This window comes from Arvicanthis niloticus, chromosome 6 (genome assembly GCF_011762505.2).
Source record: "Arvicanthis niloticus isolate mArvNil1 chromosome 6, mArvNil1.pat.X, whole genome shotgun sequence".
Classification (NCBI taxonomy): domain Eukaryota; kingdom Metazoa; phylum Chordata; class Mammalia; order Rodentia; family Muridae; genus Arvicanthis; species Arvicanthis niloticus.
The window spans coordinates 63,668,952-63,695,620 of record NC_047663.1 but is presented as its reverse complement, the minus strand read 5'-3'; the positions used below and the strand labels follow the sequence as shown (position 1 = coordinate 63,695,620).

The window sequence follows — 26,669 nt, the reverse complement described above, 5'->3', positions numbered from 1 at the left end:
AGGGGCAAAAGTGTCAGTAGGCAGCAGGGGAGAGATGAGATCAGTCTCTATACACATGGTGTTCTAATTTGTAACTGTTTGTTGAGCAAATTACATCTCTGCTCTGAGCCTTAGTATCTTCTTCTGTAAACAGGACCGTTAGATACTAGTATCTGAGGTAATGCATGTGAAGCAGGCAGACCGGTGTATGAGCCCAGCTCAGCAGGTGTCCCCTGCCACTGTCACCATGGTGACCATCGTCCTCATTTGCAGTTCCTTTTAGCTCCAAATCCTGAGACCTTCTCAAATGTCCCCGTGCAAGGAGACTAGCAAAACAAGGCAGCCCTGCTTTTTGAGTAAATACACCTTCTCACACAGACAGGAGGCAGTAATTGCCCCTAAATAATCGCTCCAACTTTACCATGGGCTGTCGAAAGGCCCTAATTGGCCCATCAGTAACAAGTGCAGCCATCTGCATTAGGGTGATTTAGCGACAGGGCTCTGTGCACCTGAGGATCTCAATGATTACACGGGCAGAGGTGATATTTCTCCCTCCGTGAGAACACTGGCGTGTGGCACAGGAGATAATCTCACTCCCGAGTTAACGACCCACTGGTTGAATGCAGCCCTGAAGCAGCGGTGGGCAGAGACTTGCTGTGGATTTCCTCTTTCCTCAGAGAGACTGTTCTAGAGGAACAACCTCCCATCCAAGCTTGGCCACGCCTCTTGCTATGGGATCTCACTGCCTGAGAGCAAAAGAAACCAAGGCTTGTTCTCTGTGTGATCATAACCCCTCCCCATTTTTCAGGTGCTCTCCCTTCGTAATACAAGGCAACACACCCGATGCTCTCTTCATCTTGGAGAGGTTTCTGGAATCTTAAGTCCATGTGGCCCACCGCCCCCTGTAGTGGTACCTGGCCGGGGGCGGTGGTGGCGTACGCCTTTAATCCCAGCACTTGGGAGGCAGAGGCAGGCGAATTTCTGAGTTCGAGGCCAGCCTGGTCTACAGAGTGAGTTCCAGGACATCGAGGACTACACAGAGAAACCCTGTCTCAAAAAACCAAAAAAAAAAAAAAAAAAAAAAAGTGGTACCTGGGGTGACCTTTGTGGTTCCACAGGATCTCAACAGGTTTCCCCCACATCAAGGGGAAGGCCTCAGCTAGCTTCCCATTATCACCTGTTCTGACAGACCTGACCTCCAGTTCATAGCTGGGAAGGCAAAACTAAAACAAACAAAAAATTAAGGCTTGACTATTTCTATTTGTTATTGGTTTTTTGTTTATTTGTTGTTGTTATTATAAGTGGTGCCAATTGTACATTTATGGGGCTTATATAAAGTCATCTTTAAAAAAACAAGTATGGGGGTTGTGGAGTTAGCTTGGTGAATAAAAGTGCTTACTGTGCAAGACTGAGGACCTGAGTTCGAATCCCCAGCACTCTTGTATAAAAAGCCAATCATGGCTGTGTATGTCTGTAACCCTAGCTTTGGGGTGCGGAGGCAGGTGGATCCTTACGTCCGTATTTGTAACTTAAATTTTTCAAAGCTTACTTTTAATGATGATTCTTAAATGCTTTAACCTCTCTTCTATCCCACCACCACCAGAGGTAGTAGGAAAGAAAGGATATGGGGGAAGTGGACCTGTTTAGAAATTGTTCTTTGGAGCCAATCCCATCTGCATTGTCAGGAAATCATCAGTTCAGTTCACAGGTCAGCAGCAGCAGCTCAATCCACTCGCAAACCCTTCACGGATATACCAGCAGTCCAGTTCACTAGTGTCGTGATAGCAAACATGAATCAGCAGCAGTGGCATGACCGAGCAGGAATACCTAGGCCTCTGCCAAATTGACACAGGTCAGCAGGAGCGATTATGCCACGAGAACCAACAGAAACACCAGCAGAAGTTCTCAGCTCTGCCTCTCTCAGCGAAGCAAAGATCAGCAAAGACTTGAGACCAACAAGCCTTACACAGCCAGCTCTATAAGCAAGCTTAGCTCAGCCTTCATCACTCCGAGTCCCATTTATACTCCCTCCAAACATCATGCGTCCTCCACGGCTCTTGCCTCACCATGTGTCTTGCCTCAGCACATGCATCAGTCTCAGCTGACATCACTCTGCCAAACAGCCCAAGTCCGAGGAAGCAGCAAGAAGCCAGCCACCAGCATATTACCCGAAGTTTCTGGGTGCATTTTTTTCTATGGAGTCCCAACAAATGGAGCTTAACTATGCAGTGTAAGGTTGAGCAATGCGTGTGTGTCATTAGCGAAGAATCCTTCATCACGTGTCCTTTCACGTGTTTGCTTTAGCAGAACATCTTTCACCCGTGTCTGCTTCAATGAAACGTCCCTTCACGTGTTTGCCCCAGCAAAACACCATCCAACACAACTGACTTTCCAAAGAAACCTTATGTTTCCACTTCGTATTGTTCAGTATGTATGTATATATGTATGTGTGTATGTATATATATGTGTGTGTGTGTACACATGCATACATGTATTGTGTATGCACACATATGAACCACAAGTGTGCCATAGCACATGTGTGAAAGTCAGAAGACAAGAGTGGGAGTCAGAGGAGAACCAGAAGGAGGGAGTTTACTTCTTCCATGTGTGTCCCAGGAATTGAACTCCGGTCATGAGGCCTGGTGGGAATTGCTTCTCCCCCCCCCCCATGAGTCATCTCACTGATAGAGTAAACAAACAAAAAAAGCTATTGTATATAATAAAAACTGTCTGCTTCAGGTTGAGGGGGGTGGTTCTCTCCCTCCCTCCATCCATACTATCTGTCTGTCTATCTATCTATCTATCTATCTCTGCAGTGCCACCCACATCCATGGTGGGTCCTTACCTCACTTAATCCTCTTGGGAAACTCCCTCGCAGCCTACCTAGGTCTGTGTCTCCTAGGTGATTTTGAGTCTAACCATCACACCTCCTAATCTTGGCTGCACATGTCTGCAGCCTCGGTAGCTCCTTACCCCCAACCCCTCCCCTCATCTTATTTTTTTTTCTGCCAAAGACAGAAAAAAGCACCATCCCAGGTTGCACAGCCATCCCTGAGCTTGTCGGTGTGACCAAAGGATGGAGTACAGTGACTGGCTAGGCCTGAGCAACACGCTCCTCCCATTTACTCCAGGGGAAGGAGGTCAGTTGGATGAATGTAAGAGGAGACCAGTCAGTCTCCTCAGGAAACAACAGTCTTTCTATCGGGAAATGAGGGAACTGACACTAGGCAGGCATAAACAGATCAGACCCCTCTTACATGTAAAGGATCCCCACAATTGCATGTAAAGTCTTTTCGTTCCGGCCCTGGTGCATCACTGGACCTCTGTGAGCCTAGTTTCCCTGTTTGTAGATGTTGCCCCCTGACCACCTTGGCTCTATCTGAGGCCTGTGAGTCAGTGAACTGGGATTCAGTGCCCAAACTGTGGGTCACAGAGCAGTCCCCACACAGCTGCTCTGACCTACCTCTCCCCTCTGTCTCCTCACAGAGCACCTGAAGAAGCCACTGGAGGACTACATGGCCCTTTTCCCCAGTGTAAGGATTCTCCGGACCAAGAAACGGGAGGGCCTGATAAGGACACGAATGCTGGGGGCTTCAGCTGCCACCGGAGACGTCATCACATTCTTAGATTCACACTGTGAAGCCAACGTCAACTGGCTCCCCCCTCTGCTTGGTAAGGAGTCAGGTAACCAGGAGTGGATGGGTAGCCTTCCACTCCAAGGTGACACTAAGACCTGCTTGCCTGGCAGCCCCCAACAGAGCTCCAGGCTCCAGATGGGGCTCAGAAGTTCAGGTCTGTCCATTTGTGTCACAGAGTAGGAAAGTGTCAAGCTTCAGTGACCAGACCACTTCTCTCAGATTGCCTTAAGTCTGTTGGAGAGCAAACCATAGCTTTCTACCATTGAGAGTCAACTTATGGGACCTGGGGATGTAGCTCAGTTGGTAGAGCGTTTGCCTAGCATGCATGAGTCTCTGGGTTCTATCCCCGGTGTTGCACTGCATAAATCAGGAATGATGACACACCCCAGAACTTGGGAGGTGGAAGCAGAGGGATCAGAAGTTCAAAGTCATCCTCAGCTAAGGCCACACTGGGATTCATGAGATGCTCAGTGGCTTGCTTGTCCTCTCCGGCCATTGGTATTGAAGTCACCATATGTCAAGCACCAATCTGTTGCTTTCCACAACTCCACACTGCTTCCAGGGTTCCTTTCCTCTCAGACGCCCAGGAGGGAGGCAGAAACCTTCCACTGAAGCCTGTGGGCAGAGCGTGGACGTGAGGGGCTTGGAGTGAAAGAAGACTAGGTCAGGACAGGAGGAGATCCACCCAGAGGGAGGCAGTAAGCAAATGTCTCCAGGCAGACAGCTAAGACGGGTGTTCTGTCAGGACTGGGAGACAGGGCAGGGCAGGGCCAGGACAAGCTGTGAGGTTACCACCCTCAAGAGAAAAGTAAACTCCATCCCAGAAGTCAGGGGTCAGACTTGCATGACAATTGAACAAGCAGCATGATTTCCCATGATGCCCCAGTCAGACCCTCTACCCCAGACATGCAACTTATAGAGCCTTGCGAGTTACATTTGCAGGCAGTTCCCAAGTGCTTCATGGTCCAGCAACCGCCGCAGTAAAGGCCACCATGCAGATGAGAACTGAACACACAGTCCCACAGGTTTTCTTCCTGACCAAATCACTAAGAACTTACTGGATTATGTGCCTGCCCATAACAGTCATGCCCAGGGATCTTACTGGGATCAAAGGAAGACCAGAATTTCTGGTTAACTGTATTTAATTAAACCAAGCAGTGGCCTGCATCTACCTCTCATTACCAGAGGAAAGAGAGAGAGAAAGTAAAGCAGCCCGAGAGGAGCAGCCGTGTGGAGGGTCCTTTGGTGAGAATGAGGTGGTGGACCACTGAGTTGAGCTTGTCTAAACAGCCCTTAACTCTGTTTCTATGGAAATGCGTGAGGACTATTTTCATCCTCCGAAAGGAGGGCGTCTCCTCTCCCTCTTTTTTTTTTTTCTCCCCTCTAGTAGAAACACAAGAACTTCCACAGAGAACCCAGCGTGGTGTTTGTCTGTGAGTCCATTAACACCTCCAGGCTTGGCTGGCTCTGCCCTCATTAATGATTAGACATTATGGAGCCTGAAGACTCTGCCTGGTGAGAAAGCCAATCTGAGTCGTCTCTCTTTTTTTTTTTTTTTTTTTTTTTTTTCTTCACTGTTGTCATAGTCCTCAAGGTTTTGAGAGTCCCTCTGAGGTTACACATCTGTACCTGGATTTGACTTACAAAGTCCAAGAGGCAGGCTGCGTTCTGCATGTGACAAAGAAGACACAGGTACTCAGAATGGGTGCTTTGATTGTCCTGCAGTCGTGGTCATAGAAAATGGGGACTGTCAGCATCTTAATCTTCAGAGACCTACAAGGAAAATAAAACTCTGAGGCATCAGCCAGCCATGTCCACAGCTATACTATGAAAGGGTGACATTGGGTCGTGAATCTGGGCATTCAGTTCCCAAACAAGTGCAGTAACACAGGCCACTGCCATCTACCACAGTGACACAGGCCACTGCCATCTACCACAGTGACATAGGCCACTACCATCTAGCAGGGCCAGCTGTCAGCCGTCACTGGCACCAATCAGATGTGGTAAAGATATGACCACAGAGGTCTTGAATAATTAGGATGGGACCCCACTCTTTAGATCTTTCCCCCAAGGTCCCTAAGAATCATGACTATATTCCCATACAAGGGAGTCTGTCCGCAGGCAGATGGGAGCCATGTACCAGGAATCCCGACTCAGTGGGTGAAGAGAACAGTAGAGGGGTAAAACTAACCCCAAGTGCATCCAGTGCTAGTCACACTACCGTCCATCTGGGGATACATGGTGCAAGTGGCATTTCTGTAACTGTCTTTGTGTGTGTGTGTGTGTGTGTGTGTGTGTGTGTGTGTGTTATGGCTAGTGCATGCTAAACAAGTGCTCTACCACTAAGCTACATCTGTAGCCTCTGCAACTATTTAAATCATGTGTCACAGTTAGAAATGCAGTGGCCATCTCAATCTAGTACCCAGCTGTGTGCACACAGTAGGACTAAGCCATGCTTCCTGACATTTTGCCTGTAACAGAATCTGCTGTCTCGTGAATTGGGGTTAATGGTCACTGTTCTCCAGGCTTGTGTACATGTAGGTATGTATATACACACGCACACACAATTTCACCACTCACCCACCTGTAGGTCATGCTTTCAGATTTAAAAAAAAAAAAAAAAAAAACAGGCACAAATGCCATTTTATGAAAAAAATCTGTATGGCTTGATGAAATGAGGGCCCTCTAGGGCCCACGTTGCTAGTCTCGAACATGACCCATGATTCTTGACCCTGAGTGGCAGGCTCCCCAGCATAGACCATTTGTCTCTCAGGACAAGTCATTGACCCCCACAGTGGTCCTCCTGAAGCAGTCAGAGCTCCCTGTGGGAACGACATAGAGTGACTCAGACCAGCACTGGGATCCTTATGGTAAATTGGCCACAGTGAGTCCCAGGCTTGAAAGAGACCATGACATGGACTGGGCCAAGGCCCCATTTGCTGTTTTGAATCACTCATCCTATAGCATTCCACGGGTGGCACACTCTGCCTGCATACCTCCCAGCTTGGGAACCCAGGACTGCCAAGGCATGTCTGCTCACTCTTGCACAGCTTGTGTGCATGTTTAAAAACTCAGGCTGACTTCCCCTTCTGATGATCACAGCTATGGGTGGCCATGAGCAGTTGGGGACAGACAGACACTAGGGAACCACCTGGCTGCTTTGGGCCATGAATCACGGTTTGGCAATAAGGACCGTGGCAAGGCCAGAATAGGGATCCTCATTGAAGAAACTCCGTGTCTGTCCATGGAAGAGCCATACGTTCATAGCCTGTGAGTTGACGTTTGCAAACATGGTGTTCTCTAAGCCTTTTAACAACCTCCAAGGCAGACCCTCCCATCCTACTAAACATGTTGCCTAAGATGTTGTCTAAGGAACTGCTTCCTACGGTGCTGAGTCTGGAAGGAAGCCACGGTCCTCCTGGGGACTGTTCAGAGTAAGAGCCTGACAGAGCAGGAACAGCCCTTGGCTGCTCCCTCCACTAATGAACATCTCTCACCCACCTCAGACCGCATCGCTCGGAACCGAAAGACCATCGTGTGCCCAATGATCGACGTCATTGACCATGATGACTTCCGGTATGAGACACAGGCTGGGGACGCCATGCGGGGTGCCTTCGACTGGGAAATGTATTACAAACGGATCCCAATCCCTCCAGAGCTGCAGAAGGCTGACCCCAGTGACCCATTTGAGTAAGTACAACTGGTCTGGACTCATACTGGTAGTGACCAGGGCCCCTACCAACACACCAGAAGTCTTCACACTTATCCTCTGTCCTACACAGAGGTTCCAGGGTCCTGAGCCCACTCAGAACCCAGCACCAAGTATCTAACGGCTAAAAGAATCTAGTTCTCTGACATTTCTTTCTTCATCCCAAGTCTTGGACGTCCCACACATACAGATCCTCTCTCTGCCAAGCAGCCATGTTCCAAGTGCAACCAACTGTCCTAGACCACGCAGGGTGAATGTCACCTCAGGTGACACAACAGAAGTTGAATGAAGAGTTACCATCCCACTGACCCTTGCATAGGGTATCAGCACAGTTCATTCCTAGGAGGGCAGGGTGTAGCATCAGTGATTAGGACCTGCGGCTTAGAGACAGGGTCAAAAGCCAGCTGTGAGGCCAGTAGCTCTGAACCATCCCATCCTGAGAGTGAGCCCGCCCCCTTTGAAGGCTGAGGAGAAGACACCTAAAGTACTTGCAGGATAATGGTGTGTCACACCCTCAGTAGTGTCCCAGGGATTCCCCCAACCCCTGCCTTGTATGAAGGTCTCATACACCTGCCACAAGTAAGGTGTCTTAGTTAGGGTTTTACTGCTGTGAACAGACACCATGACCAATGCAAGTCCTATAAAGGACAACATTTAATTGGGGCTGGCTTACAGGTTTAGAGGTACAGTCCATTATCATCAAGGTGGAAACATGGAAGCATCCAGGCAGGCATGGTGCAAGAGGGAGCTGAGAGTTCTACATCTTCATCTGAAGGCTGCTAGCAGAATGCTACTGGCTCCCAGACAGCTAGGACAAGAGTATTAAAGCCCACACCCACAAGGCCACACTTCCCAACAGTGCCACTCCCTGGGCCAAGCATATACAAACCATCACAGAAGGCTTAGGAGGCATGTGGTTAGCATAGGATGCAGCCTTGTCCCATCAGTCTTTCCCATGAATCCTGGAGCCAAGCAGGGGCATGAAGGCTGCTTCCAAGCATGCTGGCTTGAAAGTTTGGATTTTCAACAGACTGGGTGGGGTACAGCCATCCATCCCGATAGAATTTCACATAGCAGACATCAGGCAGCATCCACTTGGTGCTGCCCTAGGTAAAGTGCCATGGTGTCCTCTGGATCCCATCATGTCATACCCTGACTCTCTTATGCCCTGCCCTCTGTGCATCGTATCTGTACCTTGCTGGTGTGGTTCCCACCTCCCCTGCAGCGTTTTCCCTCAAGAATCCTCTTAAGCACCTTTTCCTCTGAGCATCCTTCCTTACTCCCTGGCCATGCCTCCTTTCTCACCCTCAGGTCTGGAAACAGACACAGTCTTTGCCTTCCTTCGTGCTCTTGTCTGTAGGTGGCCTTTTACTGTTTATTCTCCATCTGCCTCCTTGGATCCCTCTATGCAAAGGTGACTTCACCACACAGCTGTCCCCCGAAGGACAGTGGTTTGTCTCCTGATCCCTCCAGCACCTGCTTCATGAGTGGCATTCAGTGATCAATGAATGAATGAATGAATGAATGAATGAAGTTCATCCTTCATCCCAGAGTAATTGGAAGGATTGAGCTAGTGACTCTGGATAGCACAGCCGAGCAGACATCTGCTGCCTCAGGAAGAGAATCCTCCAAGGATCCGGGTGTTTGAGTTCTGGCCCAGAGGCCTGGTGAAGGTCCAGCAGAACTGTGTTAACTTTTTAATCTCTCTAGAAGGTTCTGCAGCACATACACACACATTGAAGACAACGGTTCAGACCCTGTAACTAAAGGGAAGGCTAGAAACATGTCTGTGAGGCAGCTGTGAGACCTGTGGGGCAGAGTTGCTGTTGCTGCTCCTGCTACTGCTGCAGATTTCACCTCATAAGTACTCTCAGGTGTTAATCGCATCAAGGGACTGGGGATCCATTAGGTTAAAATGCAGTGGCATGGGCTGGAGAGATGGCTCAGCAGTTAAGAGCACTGACTCTTCTTCCAGAGGTCCTGAGTTCAATTCCCAGCAACCACATGGTGGCTCATAACCATCTGTAATGGGATCTGATGCCTTCTTCTGGTGTGTCTGAAGACAGCTACAGTGTACTCACATACATTAAATAAATAATATTTTTTTAAATGCAGCAGCATATGAGAGGAAGTGGCAGGCAAGAAGGCCAGGTCCCTGCCCATGAGGCCTTGGAGTCCCCAGAAGACAAGCTTAGTTTCTGGGGACACCATCGACGGGGAAGCAGGCCTCCTGACTATGTGTCCTCACACCATGCCCCTTCTCCAACAGGTCTCCTGTGATGGCTGGAGGGCTGTTTGCTGTGGACCGGAAGTGGTTCTGGGAGTTGGGCGGATATGACCCTGGCTTGGAGATCTGGGGAGGGGAGCAGTATGAGATCTCCTTCAAGGTGAGTCTCTTCTCCCATAGGCAGCTGCCATGGCCTCTCTGCTTCTGGAGTCGAGAAGTCAGAAGCTGGCTCGCCACTCTCTGTGGTAGGGGCAGTGAGGGGATAAAAGGGACCTTCAAGCACCTGGTCTCGGCCATAGATATGACCAGCATTTGCTTCCTCTCAGCATGGCAAGGCTGTGCAGAGTTTCCCACCAGCATTCGGAAGATGAAGACAAAGGCAAACCTAGGCCTCACAGATGCCCAGCCTGACCTGCTTGGTTACCTTTTCAAGTCTTCCCTCATGTGCGTGTCATAGCGGAAGTTGGCACAGACTACAACTCCCGTGGAGGGGTTGGAAAGATCTCAGTCCAGGTTCTAATCCTGTCAGTCAGCAGCTTTGCCTTTGAACAGTTCTGATCACTTGCCCAAGCTTTGCCTCCTCAGCTGAATGGAGACTGGTACCCCCCCTACCGCGCCCCCATCCCGGCCCCCATCCTCTACACACATACACAGCCCAGGACCCAGGAAGGTTGACTCAGATGACTAGAAAGTGCTTAGCACAGAGCCTGGACCACAGCCAGAGATTAGTGGCCGATAGACATTGCTAAAGATGACATGAATCAATATTTACTATCGTCTCTGGATCAGCCTTGAGCCAATAAACTGCCTGACAGTGACGACTGTGGGGGAGTCACTACTTGAGCAACTAGTTTACCTCAGTAAATGAGTATGCATCCTGCTCTGTATTCGTGAGGTTCTGATGGAGCCCCTGGAAAAGAAGACTCAGCCCCTACGAGGGAAAGAATAGCTTGTCCTATACTATTGAGGTCCGTGAGGACCAGTATCAAGGGCAGGTGAGATGGCTTAAGGGTTAAGACACTCACGGCCAAGCCTGAGGACCTGGGTTCCACCCTCCACCCCCAGAACCCACATAGTGAAAGTGAAGAACCATTTCCCACAAGTCGTCTTCTATATGTGCGCCACGGCACCCGTATGCGCCTGTGTGCATGCACACACCTATGCATGATAACAAAGAACCAGCATTCAACTTGAGCAGCCCCTGGCTGACAAGTTTAACCCAGGAAGGACTACCAGCATCATTCCTGGGTTGAGCATCGAGCTTCAGTGCAGCAGTCTGATGGCAAGCACCATGACAAAAGACGGCAGAGCTGGGCCCAGGTGGTCCATGTCAGGTCCTAGCACTACCACTTCCAGCAGCAGCTGTGTGGTCTTGGACCAGGATGTTTCCCTTCACTGAGCCTTAATTTCAGCTTCCATAAAATGAGGTTAGCGGTTATGTGGCTCTCATTGTCGTTGAGAATTAATGAGGCCATGCTTGCTAAGGGGCTATTGAAGAAGAGTTCTGGAAAACATTATCATTACCAAGTTATCAAGATGTCGGTATCATCTACTGGACCAGCTGCGCAGTTGAGACCTTAGGAATACAAACAGCTCCCTAGAATTCTGTGCAAAAACATGTCTCCAGTGTGATAGAGGGTAGTCTGTGTCTCTATGAACCTCCAGGTCTTTGATGCTTTGAGAGACCAGCCTCCCAAATACAACTTGTGTTGGTATCAAGGGATAAGGCCCAGAGTACTTAGCAAAAGATTCGGCACCAACCAACTGGGACAGATGCCCTGGAACAGCACAACTCCAACCCTGATAGAGTGGCCAAGATGCCACAGCAGCCCTTCACACATGTCCAACCTGTGAGAGTAATACCAGTGTTGCACTCACCTCGTGGGAGCACATAAGTTTCAAACTACACAGTCTGCAGTGACTGGACCAGGCTGACCCCAAGCTCGACAGCTCCAAAGTCTACAGATTATAACCTGTTGAGGAACAAAAGCAATTAGCCTACGAAAATCAGCTACACTCACTCGCTAGCCCTTCCTTCTCAGGTTTTTACCTGGTGATTTTTTTTGGGCTCTCAGTGAATAGAATGAGTAACAGTCGGAAATAGCGAATAGGAGACAGGAGACGTGGCTTAGAGGGTAAGAGCACCTACTGCTCTTGCAGAGGACCTGAGTTCAAATCCTAGCACCCACATTGGGCAGCTCACAGCTCCCTCTAACTCCAGCACCAAAGGATCACACACCTCCTTGTGATCTCTGTACCTACTCTGACATGCACAAGCACGTGTGTGTGTGTGTGTGTGTGTGTGTGTGTGTGTGTTTGTGTACAATCTTTTTTTTTTTTTTTCAAGATGGTCTCTTTGTGAGGTCCTGGCTGTTCTGAAACTCACTGTGTATGTAGACCAGGCTGGCCTCAAACTCAGAGATTTGCCTGCTGCTTCTGCCTCCTGAGTGCTGGGATTAAAGGCATGCACTGCCTGTCTTATGTAATTATTTTAAACTAAAATAAATATCTTTAAAGAAGAAAAAGAAATAGCCTATGAATCTCTCCCCAGATGCCTTCGGCCCATTGATAGGGGTCCCCTCAGTGGCTATGCATCCTGAGGCTGCTCACTACATAGACTGAGAAGTGACGATGTCTGCTGTGGATGCAGGTTTTGTGAGCTTAGCACAGAAGTCTTGTCTGTTGGCTCAGTCTCCCCAGCCTCTGTAATCAAACTTAGTAAAAGCTGCATTCATAGTGAAGTCACCTATCCGTCCACCAGACACATTCTCATGACACATTCTTGCAGGTTTGTCCCCAGAAACAGACCCATCTGAACAGTGAAGTGTCGGTAGCCACTCCTTCTACAGTAGATCTGGGATCTGTGTCTTACTCATTGCTACATCCCCAGCACCTGAAGGATTGCCTGGCAAGGAGCGTGCTGCATGAAATCTGGGACTGGAAATGTGTGGCCCAGACCAGCTGTGTCACCGGCCAGAGCCGCTTCCCAGCCCCACAGTAACTCCTTCTCCAGAAGCTGCTGCTGTGGAGAACAGCAGACAGGGGGTCATTCATGAAGGGGTCTCTAAGCCCACAAGGATTTCACTTTCTTCCCTATGTTTCAAAACCGCATCTCATGTCCCTCATCGGGCAGTCATAGCAGAAGAAATGATGGGGTTTTTTTTTTTTTTGGGGGGGGGTGTTTTGTTTTTATTCCTCCACTCTGTTTATTTACAAAAGACTCACTAATGAAGCCACACTGGAGAATGAGGAAGGAAGCTGGCTCGAATTCCATCTGATCCAATTATGCTGGGCACTCTCTGGGGAGGACGAGTGGAATAATGAATGGGCTGGCTTCAGGGAGGGAGGCATTCCTCTCTCAACTCTCTCCTCTCTCCTCTCTCCTCTCTCCTCTCTCCCCTCTCCCCTCTCCCCTCTCCCCTCTCCGCTCTCCCCTCTCTCCTCTCTCCTCTCTCCTCTTTCCCTCTCCCTCTCCCTCTCTTTCTCTTTCCTTCTCTTCCTCCCTCCTTCCCTCTCTTTCTCTCTCTCCCTCCCTTCTTCCCTCCCTCATTCTCTCTCTCTCTCCTCTCTTTCTCTCTCTCCTCTCTTTCTCTCTCTCTCTCTCTCTCCTGGGCAGTGACAGCCCACCTGTCCTCCCTATGTTCCAGGCCCAAGGCAGGCCTGTCCAGCTGCCATGCTGTCTCTTTGAACAGGTTCTGTCTCAGCTAGGGCTCAGCCTCTCCCAAGGGCCTCTCCCTTTGCTGAGACCCCATTCTTCATGGTGACAGAAATGACAATGGCCTGAGAGGTGCAAGTGCACTTCCAGAAATTATGATAGATCCGTCTGTGCCATCGGGCCTGACAGATTAATACTCCAGCTCTGATTCCAGGCCAGGCCTGTTTCTCCTGATGGGAGAAGAGTAAACCCATTCCAAGGCTAAAGACATAGCTCTGTGGCAGAGGGCTTGCCCAGCAACTGTGAGCCTCTGCCACAGAGTTGAATAATTACACCCGTGTCACCATTAATGAGTTGGTTGGCTATGGTGGCACACACTTGTTATCCCTGCACTCAGACTGAGACAGGAAGGAGCTGGTGAGTCTAAGGCTGGTCTGTACTACACAAATAGCAATTCCCTGTAATGGAAGGAAGGGAGGGAGGAAGGGAGGAAGAATGAGAAGACAAAGCAAGGGGCCTGAGATGTAGCTCACTCTGTAGAGTAGTTGCCCAGTATGTGGGCTCTGAGTTCCATCCCCAGCATAAACTAACTTGGCAGTGCATGCCTGTGATCACGAGTACTAGATGGCAGAAGAGTCAGGAGTTCAAGGTTAACCTAGGCTGCATGAGACTTTGCCTCAAAATAAGCCAGAAAAGTTGCAGTCTGAAATGTCTGAAGTCACTGATCTCTTTTTTCTCCTGCAGAGGTCTTTGTGTCAGAGTCTCCTGCTTGGAGCTTGGCCTCTTGTCAGTTCTAGAAGAGGGTTACGACTGGGCTCTGTAGGTCAGCCCACCACCACCTCACAGTCCCTCCCCCACCCCCGCTTCCCCTCTGACCCCATTATTCCCAGTACTCTTACACCAGTAACCCAGACCAAAACTAATGCAGTGTATGTAAAGGCCAGGCATGGAGGGCTGACAGTTCCCCAGTCAGAACCCTGCCCCCTCACCCAGGTCCAGTCACTCAGTCTACCACGGCTCACTCTACCATGGCTCACTCTCTAGGGACAGCTAGCTCCCCAGTGGCCTGTGGGAACCTGTGGGAAGCTGCACTGGCTGTAAAGGAAGCAAGGCCTGAAGGTGCCCAAGAGCAGATCCAGGGCTAGGGCTTGGTCCTACTATGGCTGCCACTGTCCTGTACTATTCAGGATACCAACCTGAGTCTCTGGCTTTCTGTCCCAGAAAGGGGCAGCATCCAGTTTTGGGATCCTACCCCTCAGGTTGAGAGATGTTTGTCAGAAGACAGACGTGATAGAGACCATGATAGTGAAGCCGTCTTCTCCACTTCACCCAAGGCAAAAATAAAGGCAGGCTGCATCCAGAGAAGGATGTGCTGGGCCTTCTGTTTCAGACAGTGCTCTCCTGGCTAAGAAGAACATGAGACCCTGTCTCAAGACAAACAGAACGACCTGAGACCTCAGCCCCGAAGGCTGGGGACTAACACTGGCTAGCCTGGTCACTGGCCCCAGGAGGAGTGAGTAGGACAGCCCTCCACACAGAAAATGCTAGCAGGCACAGACGCCCAGGAAGATCTCAGCCGAGACGCATCTGTGCACATAATCCTGTTGTGTTTAAGAGGAAAGCAATGGAGTCTCTTAGCTTCCATCGATCATCACAGACACCAGCCGACCCACCCGCTTTTGGACCATGGCCAACCTCAAGCATACCTTCATTGCCATCAAGCCAGATGGCGTGCAGCGCAGCCTGGTGGGCAAGATCATCAAGCAATTCAAACAGAGGGGTTCTGCCTGGTGGCCACGAAGTTCCTTCGGGCTTCTGAAGAACACCGGAAGCAGCATTACACTGACCTGACAGACCGTCCTTTCTTCCCGGGGCTGGTGAAATACATGAACTCAGGGCCTGTGGTGGCCATGGTCTGGGAGGGGCTCAGTGTGGTGAAACAGGCCGAGTGATGCTGGGAGAGACCAATCCAGCTGATTCTAAACCAAGTACCATTCATGGGGATTTCTGCATTCAAGTTAGTAGGAGCATCATTCATGGCAGCGATTCAGTGGAGAGTGCCGAGAAAGAGATCCATCTACGGTTTAAGCCTGAAGACTGATTTGACTACACGTCTTGTGCCCAGGACTAGGTGTATGATTTGATGTGGAGAAACCGATCCTTCTCAGCACTACTGATGGGTTCCTGGACACAGCTCTTCATCCCACTGACAATAAAGACTTTGGAATTGGGGGTGGGGGGAAGCAATGAAGGGAAGTGTAAACCACTACTGGGAGCCAAGAGGTCCCTTGGGGGTGTCAGGGCAAGGCCTGCAGGGAGGCAGGGGCCTGGCAGAACTCAGGGTACAAGGAGTTCTCCAGGCTGAGGGAAGAGCTATAGAGAGAGAGACCAGGACAAGAGGTGGGAGATGGGGGGGGGGAATAACCACAGGGACGCCTCTCACGCTGATGACCTGTGCAAGGTACATCTTGGGTAGTCCAAGTGGACTCAGTAGTCAGCAGCAGGTTTAGCCCAAAGGGAATTCCCATTCTGAGTCAGCCACCCGCACCCCCATCCAGGGCAGGGATCCATGGAGGGAATCCAGCTAGGTCCTCTGTGAGTTTAGGATGTCCTGGGCTCTGGGAACACCTTGGCTGCCTCAAGCCTTCCAGCAGAGCAAGGTCACCCTGGTTCCTTCAGGCTGGTGGCTAATGTGGCCAGGGATAAAGGAGCTGAAGGTCCTGGAAAAAAGAAGGCTTTGGATTTCATGTGTCCGTTGCACAGTGGAAGGACTCTAAGCCAGCAGAGCTGGGGACAGCTTTAGCTAGTGCACATGTCGCAGGAGAGGGTCAAAAACAGGGTACACAAGTTGTCTCCTCTCGGGCGGTGGTGGCGCAGGCCTTTAATCCCAGCACTTGGGAGGCAGAGGCAGGCGGATTTCTGAGTTCGAGGCCAACCTGGTCTACAGAGTGAGTTCCAGGACAGCCAGGGCTACACAGAGAAACCCTGTCTCGAAAAACAAAACAAAACAAAACAAAAAAAAAAAAAAAAAATAGGCAAGTTGTCTCCACCAGCTTGGCACCACCTCTCAGAAAGGCAGAGGGTGGCCTGGCATCGAGCAGGCATATCTGCCTGGCAGAGCATACTTGCCCATCAATCCCCAGTGAGGGGAGAGCGGCCGGGCTGGGAGCCTGGCGGCTGATCGATATCTCCTGCTTTAAAAATAAAGTTCTTGGCTTGGCCTTGACATTAATCTAGCATCCAGAGCCCATTATCTTGAGGCCAGTGTTCTGTGCCATTGACCAGCCGGGGTTTTCCTCTTCCCCACCATCAGAATAGAACAGCATTGCCCAGACGGCACCTCTGCTGACTCCCACCCTGGGAAATGCCACAAAGGACATCCTGCATCCATCCTGGCAGGAGGTAGAAAGACCCAAGACCCTTTGAGAGCCCCAAATGGGTTAGGAGGTGAAGCCCAGCCCCCAGTGTGCCCCCGACAAGGGTGCTGCACAGAACTGGAGTCATCCGATGCTAGTCTCTCAGTCCACAGGAGACAGAATGTGTAAATATGGTCGAGGTGTCCCAGAAACAGCTGGGCACCTCCATGGGCAAAGCCACTGTGGCCTCCATTCTGGACTGTAGTATCTGCCCAGGGCCACACCCACTGTGTTCCATGAGCAGAGCCAACTTTGTAAGGTTGAATGGTATGAAGACATCCTGTCTAGCCATACCCCAGCGAGCCTGTGTGTTCCCTTCCCTCACAGCCCACTGGGCATCAGGCCTCCAATGTCCGTGTTCCAGCATCTGTGCCTGCCCCTGTGCACACTTGCTGTTCTCCTCACCCTGTGGCATTTTTCCGTGCTGTTCTGAGTTCGGGACTTGTGAACCCACGCAGGCTATGTGCTGGCATCTGAGGGCACGGAGACATCAGGATAGAGGCGTCACCTTTGTTCTCTCTTCTCCCCCTACAGGTGTGGATGTGTGGGGGCCGCATGGAGGACATCCCCTGCTCCAGAGTGGGCCACATCTACAGGAAGTATGTGCCCTACAAGGTCCCTGCCGGAGTCAGCCTGGCCCGGGTAAGGTGGTAGCTTTCAGGGGGTTGGGGGAAGCCTGTGGCAGCATAGAGGCCCCCTGGCTGTGTGACTGTCCTCTGAGGCTGGGTTTAGAGCTTTGGTGAACCGAAGTTGATCCTTTCCTATACTTTCAGTACCGCAAAAAGACAGGAAACAGATGTGTTGGGTGGCGTGAACTGGTCGTTTCGCAGGAGGGTTACTTGTGGTGGGGTTAAGGGAGGTACAAAGCTAGTCCGGGGTAATTTAAAGAAACATGTCAGGCAGGCGCGGTGGTTCCTTTATGTTGAAAACCATGGTGGGAGGCAGGAGAGAGTAAATAAACAAACGGCTGTCTTCTTCACCCCCCTCCAAATCATGTAAAACTGTGATTGACCTGAAAACCACATCAGGGGTTGAAACTGACTGCTGACTACAAAGGGTAATCATTAGCAAAAGATTTAGGGGTATCGAGTGCTTTTACTGGGGAAATAAATTTTATTGGAAAATAAAGAGAACCTCAAAACTAAGTGAAGGAGGTGCCTCTGAAAAGACACGGTGCTGTTTGGGGTACTTAGAGAGGCCAGAGTGCAGCGACACACCCCAAAAATAACCTTGGGGAACTTTCTGCCCTGAGTTCCCGATGGTCCTCAACCCTTTTCCCAGCTTCAAATACTGCGGAGATGGAACGTGGCCTAGAAGGCAGGGCAGCAGAGCCCTCTAGTGGTGAATGTCTCTAATGACAGCCTCCTGGCCCGCTGCTCTATGGACATCCCCTTACCACGGTGGGAGCTGGGTTCCAGAGAAGACCCACCGAGAGTTGGAAATCTTCCCAGATGCCGTTGGCCTTCCTTGAGTTATGCCAAACAGAAAAACAGAACCAGTCTTTTCATAAGCTAGCTCTTGAGGCTACCAGGAGCATAGGACAGTGACCCCTGAGCAGGACCCCACTCCCCAATGGCATCCTTTCCCAAGCCAGAGATGACTGCCAGGGCGTTGGAGGGCTGCAGTGCCACCACATAAGCCTGCCTTCCAGCCAGGTGCCCTGCAGCGTAGGGACACACTGACCTCCTCCCTTCTGCCTGGGTTCTATCCTCTGCTTCCTGGATGGAGATGAAATGCATTAAATAACTCAAACTCCAGCTCGGGCCTGCTCAAGTCTGACAAGCGCCTGCATCTGTTGCCTCAACACCGTGATATCCACACAGGTGTTAGTGGCTACATCCCCGTGAACAGCTGAAGCTGGACAGTGTGCCTCCATGTCTCACCTGAATCCCATTCAGGTATTCAACATCTTTGGCCATCTGTCCTCAGTCAGATCCTGTGTTTGACGTGAGCTAGGCCCCATAGTACATCCCACCTCTTCCCTGTAAGGCCAACCATCGCCTGTATGGCTACACACGAGGTAGCTTGTGCCCACCGACTACAGCACACTGCCATCCTTTGGTTTCGGTTCACATGCAATGTGTTTGCTCGTCCCAGTGTTCCAGAACCTGAGACAAAGGGTGGGGAGTTCAAAACCAGCTTAGGCTTCACAATCAAGATCCTGTCTCCAAAGACAAAAATAAGTCGGCTCACTGTTTGGGCAATGAAATTCACAGGCTTTTAGCACACTTGCCTCCTAATGACATGTAAGGCCTTTAGAGAGCCAGCATGCTCTCTTTTAGTGGCACATTTGTTCCTCAAATAAGGGGCCAGGCCTTGACAGGCAGGCCAGCAAATCTGTTCTAGATTGTTCCTGATGTGTAGGGTCCTGAGGTCTTCCACTTCCACCAAGCCCAGTATTTCCTGCACAAGCACCCAGAGAAGCGAACTCTCTTTCCAGTGGGGTTGGTGGCAGCAAGGAGTTTGGCTGTCTCTGGGATCTACCACAGGGTTCCTTTCTATGTATGGTCTCCCTGGTGTCACCATGCCTCCCTACTCTCCAGAGAAGGTGACTTTCTGCTTGAATCAAGCGCTAAGAACAGTGTTCACAGTTTTAAGCAATTGGAGGGGAATCTGTGACACTTGAAAATCAAATGGCGGTTGACATCATAAAGTTTTATTGGTGCCTGGCCCTGCTCCCTCGTTTACATAGACCCTGTCTGTTTTATAGCCCTGTGCCTTGAGACCATCTGGTCTCCAGAACTCAGATCCCCATCAGAAAACACTAAAACATTTGTTCAGCCCCGCCATGCAGTCTGCTTTGGCAGTCTGCGCCTAAAGCAGACCTTTACCGACAGGTGTGACTGATTGCACTTCAGAGGAAAACTCAGATTAACCTCAAGATAGAAGTCAAGCCCACCCAATTACATGGGTGTCCTGAGGGAGGGGAGAGGCAGGTCCTAGCCTCTGAAAGAAGCCTGGGTTTGAAGGAAGAAGTTTCCAAGCAGGGGCTCCCGCTGGACCATATAGACTTGTGCTCTTAGTTTTGAGCGGAGTCTGCACAAGATCTTAACCCTCCTGCCTCCACATCATTCTGCCCAGAGCTACCTCCCCCTGAGGCTACATCCAGTTGCCATTGGTGGTTGTTTTATAGTTGGCTGTCCCTGAGGCTTCATAGTAAAACTCTCAAACCTCTAAGGGTTGTTAGAAATCCCACCTACTGGTGGGATTGAACCTTCTGAGTGCAAATTATTCTTGTCATGGAATTTGGTTGGAAATGTTGTGTAAAATGTCAGAAACCAGGCTGGAGAAGTGGCTCAGTGGTTAAGAGCACCGACTGCTCTTCCAGAGGTCCTGAGTTCAATTCCCAGCAACCACATGGTGGCTCACAACCATCTGTAATGGGATCTGATGCCCTCTTCTAGTGTGTCTGAAGATAGCTATAGTGTACTCATATACATTGGCTTTGAAGACCAGGAGAGGTAGCTTAAGAGTGTTCAGTGTACAGGTATGACAATCTGAGTTTAGATCCCAGCACCCACATAAAAAGCCAGACCACAGGCACCTGTAACCACAGCCGATCCAGGGGAAGGACATGGAATAACTGGGGTTTGCTGGTTACTATCCTAGCTCCAGGCTCAGTGAAAGACCCTGTCTCAAAAAATAAGGTGCAGGGGCTGGCAAGATGCTTGACCCTTGCAGCCATCTCTCATTCCAGAACCTGAAGCGAGTGGCAGAGGTATGGATGGATGAGTATGCAGAATACATCTACCAGCGCAGACCGGAGTACCGCCACCTCTCAGCGGGAGATGTCGTGGCCCAGAAAAAGCTCCGAGGCTCCCTCAACTGTAAGAGCTTCAAGTGGTTTATGACCAAAATTGCCTGGGACCTGCCCAAGTTCTACCCGCCTGTGGAGCCCCCGGCTGCGGCATGGGGGGAGGTGAGTGTGGAGGGAGGGGCTGGACACACACTGAGGGAGCGTGCTGGGAACACCTAAGTGTCACAGTCCTTTCTTCCCTTCCTCTCTTGGACCCTGTCCTGGTGGCGTTGATTTTTTTTTTTTTTTTTTTTTTTTTTTGTGTGTGTGCCGTTGTGCTATTGAATGTTCTGAGTAACTCAGCTGGATCAGCATCCAGTTTTCCTTTTGACTATGAGACATTTCTGGATTTGGTTTGGTTTCTAATGTCCTTTGGCTTGTGAGGCTGGGGACAGAAACCCAGGACCTTTCAAGTTCTAGGCCATGCTCTTGGGCGAGCAATGCACACAGCCCATGGTGCACATTGGAAATGCAGACTAAGAGAATACAGGTCAGGTTCAGAACAACTGAGTAAATAAATGTTCTCATCTCTCCCTCACCCTCCTGTGGGCTTCAGGACTTCTCACTGGAACCTCGAAAGCCTGCTGTTGCTACCTTGCCTCTTGGTGATGTATGCGTCCTAAACAAATGTGCAGCCCAGAGCTCCAGCCCGACCCCCAGCCTTCATGGCTGACGTATGGACCAGGGACACTCTGGTTCTTTGGAGTGGGTTGGGGAGAAACTCCACTTCCTCATGCCATTCTCTTACCCGGAAAGATAATTCTACATGGATGGCAAAGAGCTTGCATCCCCTTTGAATCCCTTCCCAGGTACTGTCCCTGGACACCTGCCCCTTCAGGCCCTTAGAATTGGGGTCAAAAATGGATCCTGGATCTGTTGGATGGAGTGCTCTCAGTGCGAGGCAAGAGAAGGACCTTGGCCTCCAGGCTACTATGCCTTTCTCCTGGAGGACCCTCCAGCACCCTGGGCAAGCTCCTCATGGGCAGTTTGAAGTTCAGCCCTATCTTGGATCTCTGCCTTAGTCTCCCCAGCATCCAGCAGGGCCCAGTGGGCGCCTTGAGGTGTCTCAGTGGCTGGTCATTTTCTCCCTCAGATTCGCAATGTGGGCACAGGACTGTGCACAGACACGAAGCACGGCACGTTGGGCTCCCCGCTGAGACTCGAGACCTGCATTCGGGGTCGTGGGGAGGCTGCCTGGAACAGCATGCAGGTAAGGGCCACTTAAAAGGACTCTCAGGTCCCAGGTCAGTTGTCAACCAGTTGAGTTTTGGAACTTCCAGAGCACCAGGGAAGGGGGAAGGGGATAAGTGCACATGACAGGTCCCACTGTCCACCACGTGGACTGTCCCATAAACTCCCGCCCTCGTGCCTATGACCAATAGACAACTTTGGCTCATTTCACTAATAAGGTTTTGTGTGTGTGTGTGTGTGTGTGTGTGTGTGTGTGTGTGTATGTGCATGTGTCTGCTCTGGTTTCCATTACCATAACTCAGTGCCGTGTACTGAGTACTTTATAAAGAATGAAAGTTTATACTTGAAGTTCTCATGGTTCTATAGATACAAGAGCGTGACCTCTAGCCAGGTCTGTCAGGGATCTTTCTGCAGGGTAATGACTCAGAGGCCACTGCCTCAGAAGTCAGCATGTGCTGCCTGCCCCGTGTCTGTCTTACTCTGCTTATAAAATCCTAGGGCTGGCCGGTGAGATGACCCAGCCAGTAAAGGTACTTGCTGCCTTGCAGGAGTTCAATCTTCAGAACTCAGGGTAGCAGGTGAGAACCAAATCCCCAAAGTTGCCCCTGACCAACACATTCATGCTGTGGCACATGCAAAACATGTGTACACACTCTCTCTCTCTCACACACACACACACTGAATACTTTAAAAAAAATAAACAAATAATTTAAAAAAATTTTAATCAAGGCCTCACTATGTAGCCCTGGCTGTCATGGAACTTGCTACATAGACCAGGTTGGCCTTGAATTCACAAAGATCCATGCACCACACCCAGCCTGAAGAAAAAAAATTGAACAAACAAAAAAACACTGGGAAAACAAAGGCTGGAGATGCAGCCCTACCAGAGTGATCACCTAACTGCAAAGCCCTGGATTTAATCCTCAACACCACATGGCGGCACACACATATAATTAATCCCAGCACTCTGGAGGCTGAGGCAGGAGGTTGGAGGTCAAGGCCAGCCTGTGCTATGTGAGACCTTGTCTCAATGAATCCGTAGCAGCGGCTTTCTCTTTTGGCACATTGGCATAAGTTCCTTTAAGGAGGTGGTTCTTCGTTTCTGCGGCCCTTCCACACTGATTTTCACAAGGGCTACGCTAACTTGCGTTCCTCCCCAAGGTAGCAAAGCCCCTCGGCCTGCGTCCCTGCCAGCTCTCCATCGCCATTTGTTTCCTTGTTCATACAAATTACAGACACAGGTACGCTAAAGCATGTGTAGTGTTCACTGCCCGGGGTTCTCCCAGAACGTGGGGAGTCTTGAATACCAAACCACACACTGCAAGCCCTGCTGATGGAAACCAGTCTAATAGTTGATACCATCTCAAGTAATAATAATAATAATAATTAGTTTGCATTGTCAGTGTTTGCTCCCTCTAACAATGTCCCTGTGTATACAGGTCTTTACCTTCACCTGGCGGGAGGACATCCGGCCTGGAGACCCTCAGCACACCAAGAAGTTCTGCTTTGATGCTGTCTCCCACACCAGCCCAGTCACCCTCTACGACTGCCACAGCATGAAGGGCAACCAGCTGTGGAAATACCGAAAGGTGGGGCTCAGTGTGGGATGGGAGACCCGAGCACCTCCTGGCTAGGTTGTTGGTTTTAAGGGTTGCAGCGCCTCCTGCTTCTCCCCACAGATCCTGCCAACTCATCCTGCCCAGCCGTTAATCTGGCCCTGAGAGAGAAGGGACAGAAACTCAGATTCATGCGTTTTAAAAAGGAAGCCAAGCTGGGTTGTGGCGGTGTACATCTTAAATGCCAGCACTAGGGAGGAAGTAGCAGGCAGATCTCCGTGAGATGGAGGCCAGCCTGGTCTACATAATGAGTTCTAGGTCAGCCCTAGCTACGAAGTGAGACCCTGAAACAAAAAGAGAGAAAGGAAGGAAGGGAAAAGGAGGACGCATGCACTCAGCCATTCCATACGTCCATAGGGACACAGTGGCACTCTGATTGGAAGGAGGCAGTGGGGAAGGTCTCGCTTAGAAGTAGCATTCATCACGAGGCGACAGGAGACGCTGGGCCTTGCTTCCTTGTTGCTGTCATGGCTGCTGTGTCCCCTGCTGACAACCTTCCTGTTCTGTAGGACAAGACGCTGTACCACCCCGTGAGCGGCAGCTGCATGGATTGCAGCGAAAGCGACCACCGGATCTTCATGAACGCCTGCAACCCCTCCTCCCGCACCCAACAGTGGCTCTTTGAACACACCAACGCTACGGTCTTAGAGAATTTCAACAGGAACTGAGTCAGTCCTTAGACCTCCTTGACAAGCCCCTCAGGTTGCTGTGGAGCTCATAAACCTTCCTCCTGTCGAGGAAGAAGCATCTCTGGGCACCAAGGTGCTGGGCCAAATAGCTTGGGACAGAGGGTTCTTGAAGTACTTGTGTGGTGGGGCCACAGGGAGAACAGATCATACAAGCAGCTCTCCAAGAAGTCAGGGCCTGCTTATGTCATAGCAGGGCTCACCAGCCTGTCAGCATGTCCCCTAGGTGTTAGGAATCACCTGGGTAGCCTTGCCCAGCCCTCAGGCTACTTCCAGACAGGACAGTACCCTAGAAAGAAATGTGGTATTGGCCATGGGGCAGCCTTTAAGTCTATGTGCTAACTGCTGGCAAGGAAGTCTGCCCATGCTGGAGTGAGCTGCCAGTACTACCCAGCTTCTGTGTTGGTCCATGGCAGTGAGAGTCTACTGGGACCTCAGAGTGCTCCATAGCTAGTGCTGGCCAGCAACCAGGCAAGGGACCCCTTACTCTGCAGCCAGATGTAAAGGATGTCTCCCCTGGCTCTCTGGGTATTTCAGATGCCTGTTCTAGTTTCAGGGCTATCTGGGCACCAGGTTGTCATGGCTAGTTCAGCTGGCTAAGTAGACCTCCAGACAGAACAGCTCCCAGCCGATGCCTCCAAAGCCCTTTTTTCTCAGTGCTTTCCTTGGCAGCTCCCTGCCTTGGAGAGGAACTGGTGCTGGGAGGTGCTCACCTCTAGAGTCCCCTGGGGGTGGCTTCCCCCAGATCATGACTGTTGTGGTCCCAACCTCACAGAACCCTAGAGTTTCTGAAAACTGCTGTGGTTCTGTCGAAAACAAAGATGAACCATGCCATGTGTGAGCATATAACGCGAGCAGCCAGGGCTCACCCAGGCCGAGGCAGTGGGGCACTGGAAGCTTTGGTACAACCCAATGCCTGGCCATCACAGCCTTGTGAGGAGTGAGGACATGACCTTTAACCCCATGTCTCAAACAAGAACTCAGCCTCCAAGGATTTGGTCACTCCATCTTGTCATTTGCCAGTGAAGTAACTGAGATGTGGTCCTGGGGCCAGAGCTCTGCCTTAGAGATGCTGAGATCAGGGTAATCGAGTCCCCAGGTTGGCCAGGTGGCTGGTGTAGAGCCACCTCCACGGCAGCCCCTGTGTTGTCACAGCTCGATTGTGGATTTCTAGTGTCCTTTTCCAGACGAGCATTCTACCTGACAAGTGGCCAGCTGGGAAGGGGTCAGAAAAGGGGTGTGGGGGAGGTGTCTAGAATCCAGTGGGGATGCATTGCAGCCAAGGGGAGTTGAGTCCTCAGAGAGCAATGCAGCCTCGTTTCAATAAAAACCGTGCCTTTTACAAAGAGAAAATGCAGCCGAGCAGCTGATTCCCTAAACTTGAACCACTTCCTAGTGCCTTGCTAGACAGACAGACAGGGCCGGGTGGAGGAGGGGTGCTTATGCAGGTCCTATGAGTGTCTTTATGTCTGACTTCAAGCAGGAAGTGCTGGGCTTGGAGCCGAACCTGAGACCCAGAGGCCTCCATGGCAGGGACAACTGCCTATCTGTGCAGACCTCCCTGAGACAGGACAGCTCTAGTAACCTACAAGTTCTAGAGACCTGACAACCCTGGGGATAGGGAGGTGCTGACCCCCCAGAAGTGCTCTGCCTGTCCCTCATTCTCAGGGGCGAGCTGAGAAGCTGAATTTCAGGTGAGGCCAAGCCGGTGGTTAAGGCAGATGCTGCCACAAGCTGCCCCTAGCCTCGCTCATTCCATTCCCATCCGGTTCATCCCCTTCTCCAGTGGTCACTTCCTCTGAGCTCACCTCAGCATTTGAGACTCCTGAACTCTGACCTTAGAGCGTAAGACTTGAGGAGGCGTGTCACAGGAAGGACCAGGTTGGCTTGGTGGCTGGCTGCAGATACTTCATTCCCACCCTGTTTGTCCCAAAGAGTGAGGTTTCTACTCTGTACAGGCAGAAGGGCCTGTGGACACGCAGCAGCAGGCCAGGCAGCTGACCGCTTTTCCTCCAAAGCTTTATTCAGAGGCTAAGACTGCAAAACACGATGTGGTTAGAAAGGCAGTCTCCCCGACGTCCTGAAGATTCCAGAAACGTTTTGGAATGCGGTGTCCTTGCTATGAGGCCCCTGTGTGGCAAGCTGACTTACCCTGCCCTGCCAACTAGAGCTTCTGGCTTTAAAAGCAGCCAGCAATGATAGACCTTCTGTGGCGGCAGTGGGCTGCTCTCTGATGGGCAGCCTAGTGGATTTCCAAAGTCAGCATCACGACTCCTTTCAGTCCTTCCTGTTATGCTCCTCCCTATGTGTAGCCATGAAGTGCAGACCCTACTTCTCACAGATGAAGCCGTCTGCATCCGGTGCTCGGGGCGGTGTGTTTGTCTAAAGTCAGACAGTGTGAAAGGGACAAAGAGTGCAGGTCCACCCTGAATTCATCAACACTTGCCACCGATGCTTTCTGCGGCAAATCCTAGTCATGTTTTGGTTCAAGGTTTTTGATGCAGAGCCAGGGCCCTGCTGCCACCATTGGGTGAGAGTGGTAGCTACATCCAGGTTTCAAGATCTTAAGGCATTCCACTCTGCTCTGACAGGAAGCCCAGGGGCTACAGGCAGGGAAGCTGGGCACTGAGACCAGGGTTCCTTGGGGGAAGCCCAAGGCCACCCACTTCTCTGGAAGAGTGAGCTCTGTAAAGGATGAGTTACCATGTTCAGTTGTGACTGTGGTTATTTAATAAAACCTCCAGACTTTCGCTAAA

At 50.8% G+C, this 26,669-nt stretch overlaps 1 protein-coding gene and 1 pseudogene across 1 annotated transcript in view; both read left to right on the top strand.

Moving 5' to 3' along the window:
- Positions 1-26,669, top strand: part of Galnt10 (polypeptide N-acetylgalactosaminyltransferase 10) — a 146,276-nt gene extending 119,607 nt beyond the window's left edge. The window contains exons 5-12 of the mRNA XM_034505238.2: positions 3,466-3,651; positions 7,124-7,307; positions 9,596-9,713; positions 17,159-17,266; positions 20,322-20,543; positions 21,514-21,630; positions 23,051-23,200; positions 23,737-26,669. Of these exons, the coding sequence (XP_034361129.2) occupies positions 3,466-3,651; positions 7,124-7,307; positions 9,596-9,713; positions 17,159-17,266; positions 20,322-20,543; positions 21,514-21,630; positions 23,051-23,200; positions 23,737-23,895 (1,244 nt within the window). The 3' untranslated portion in view covers positions 23,896-26,669. The remainder of the gene's footprint in view (positions 1-3,465; positions 3,652-7,123; positions 7,308-9,595; positions 9,714-17,158; positions 17,267-20,321; positions 20,544-21,513; positions 21,631-23,050; positions 23,201-23,736) is intronic.
- On the top strand, positions 9,720-17,101 carry LOC143442917 (nucleoside diphosphate kinase B pseudogene; annotated as a pseudogene).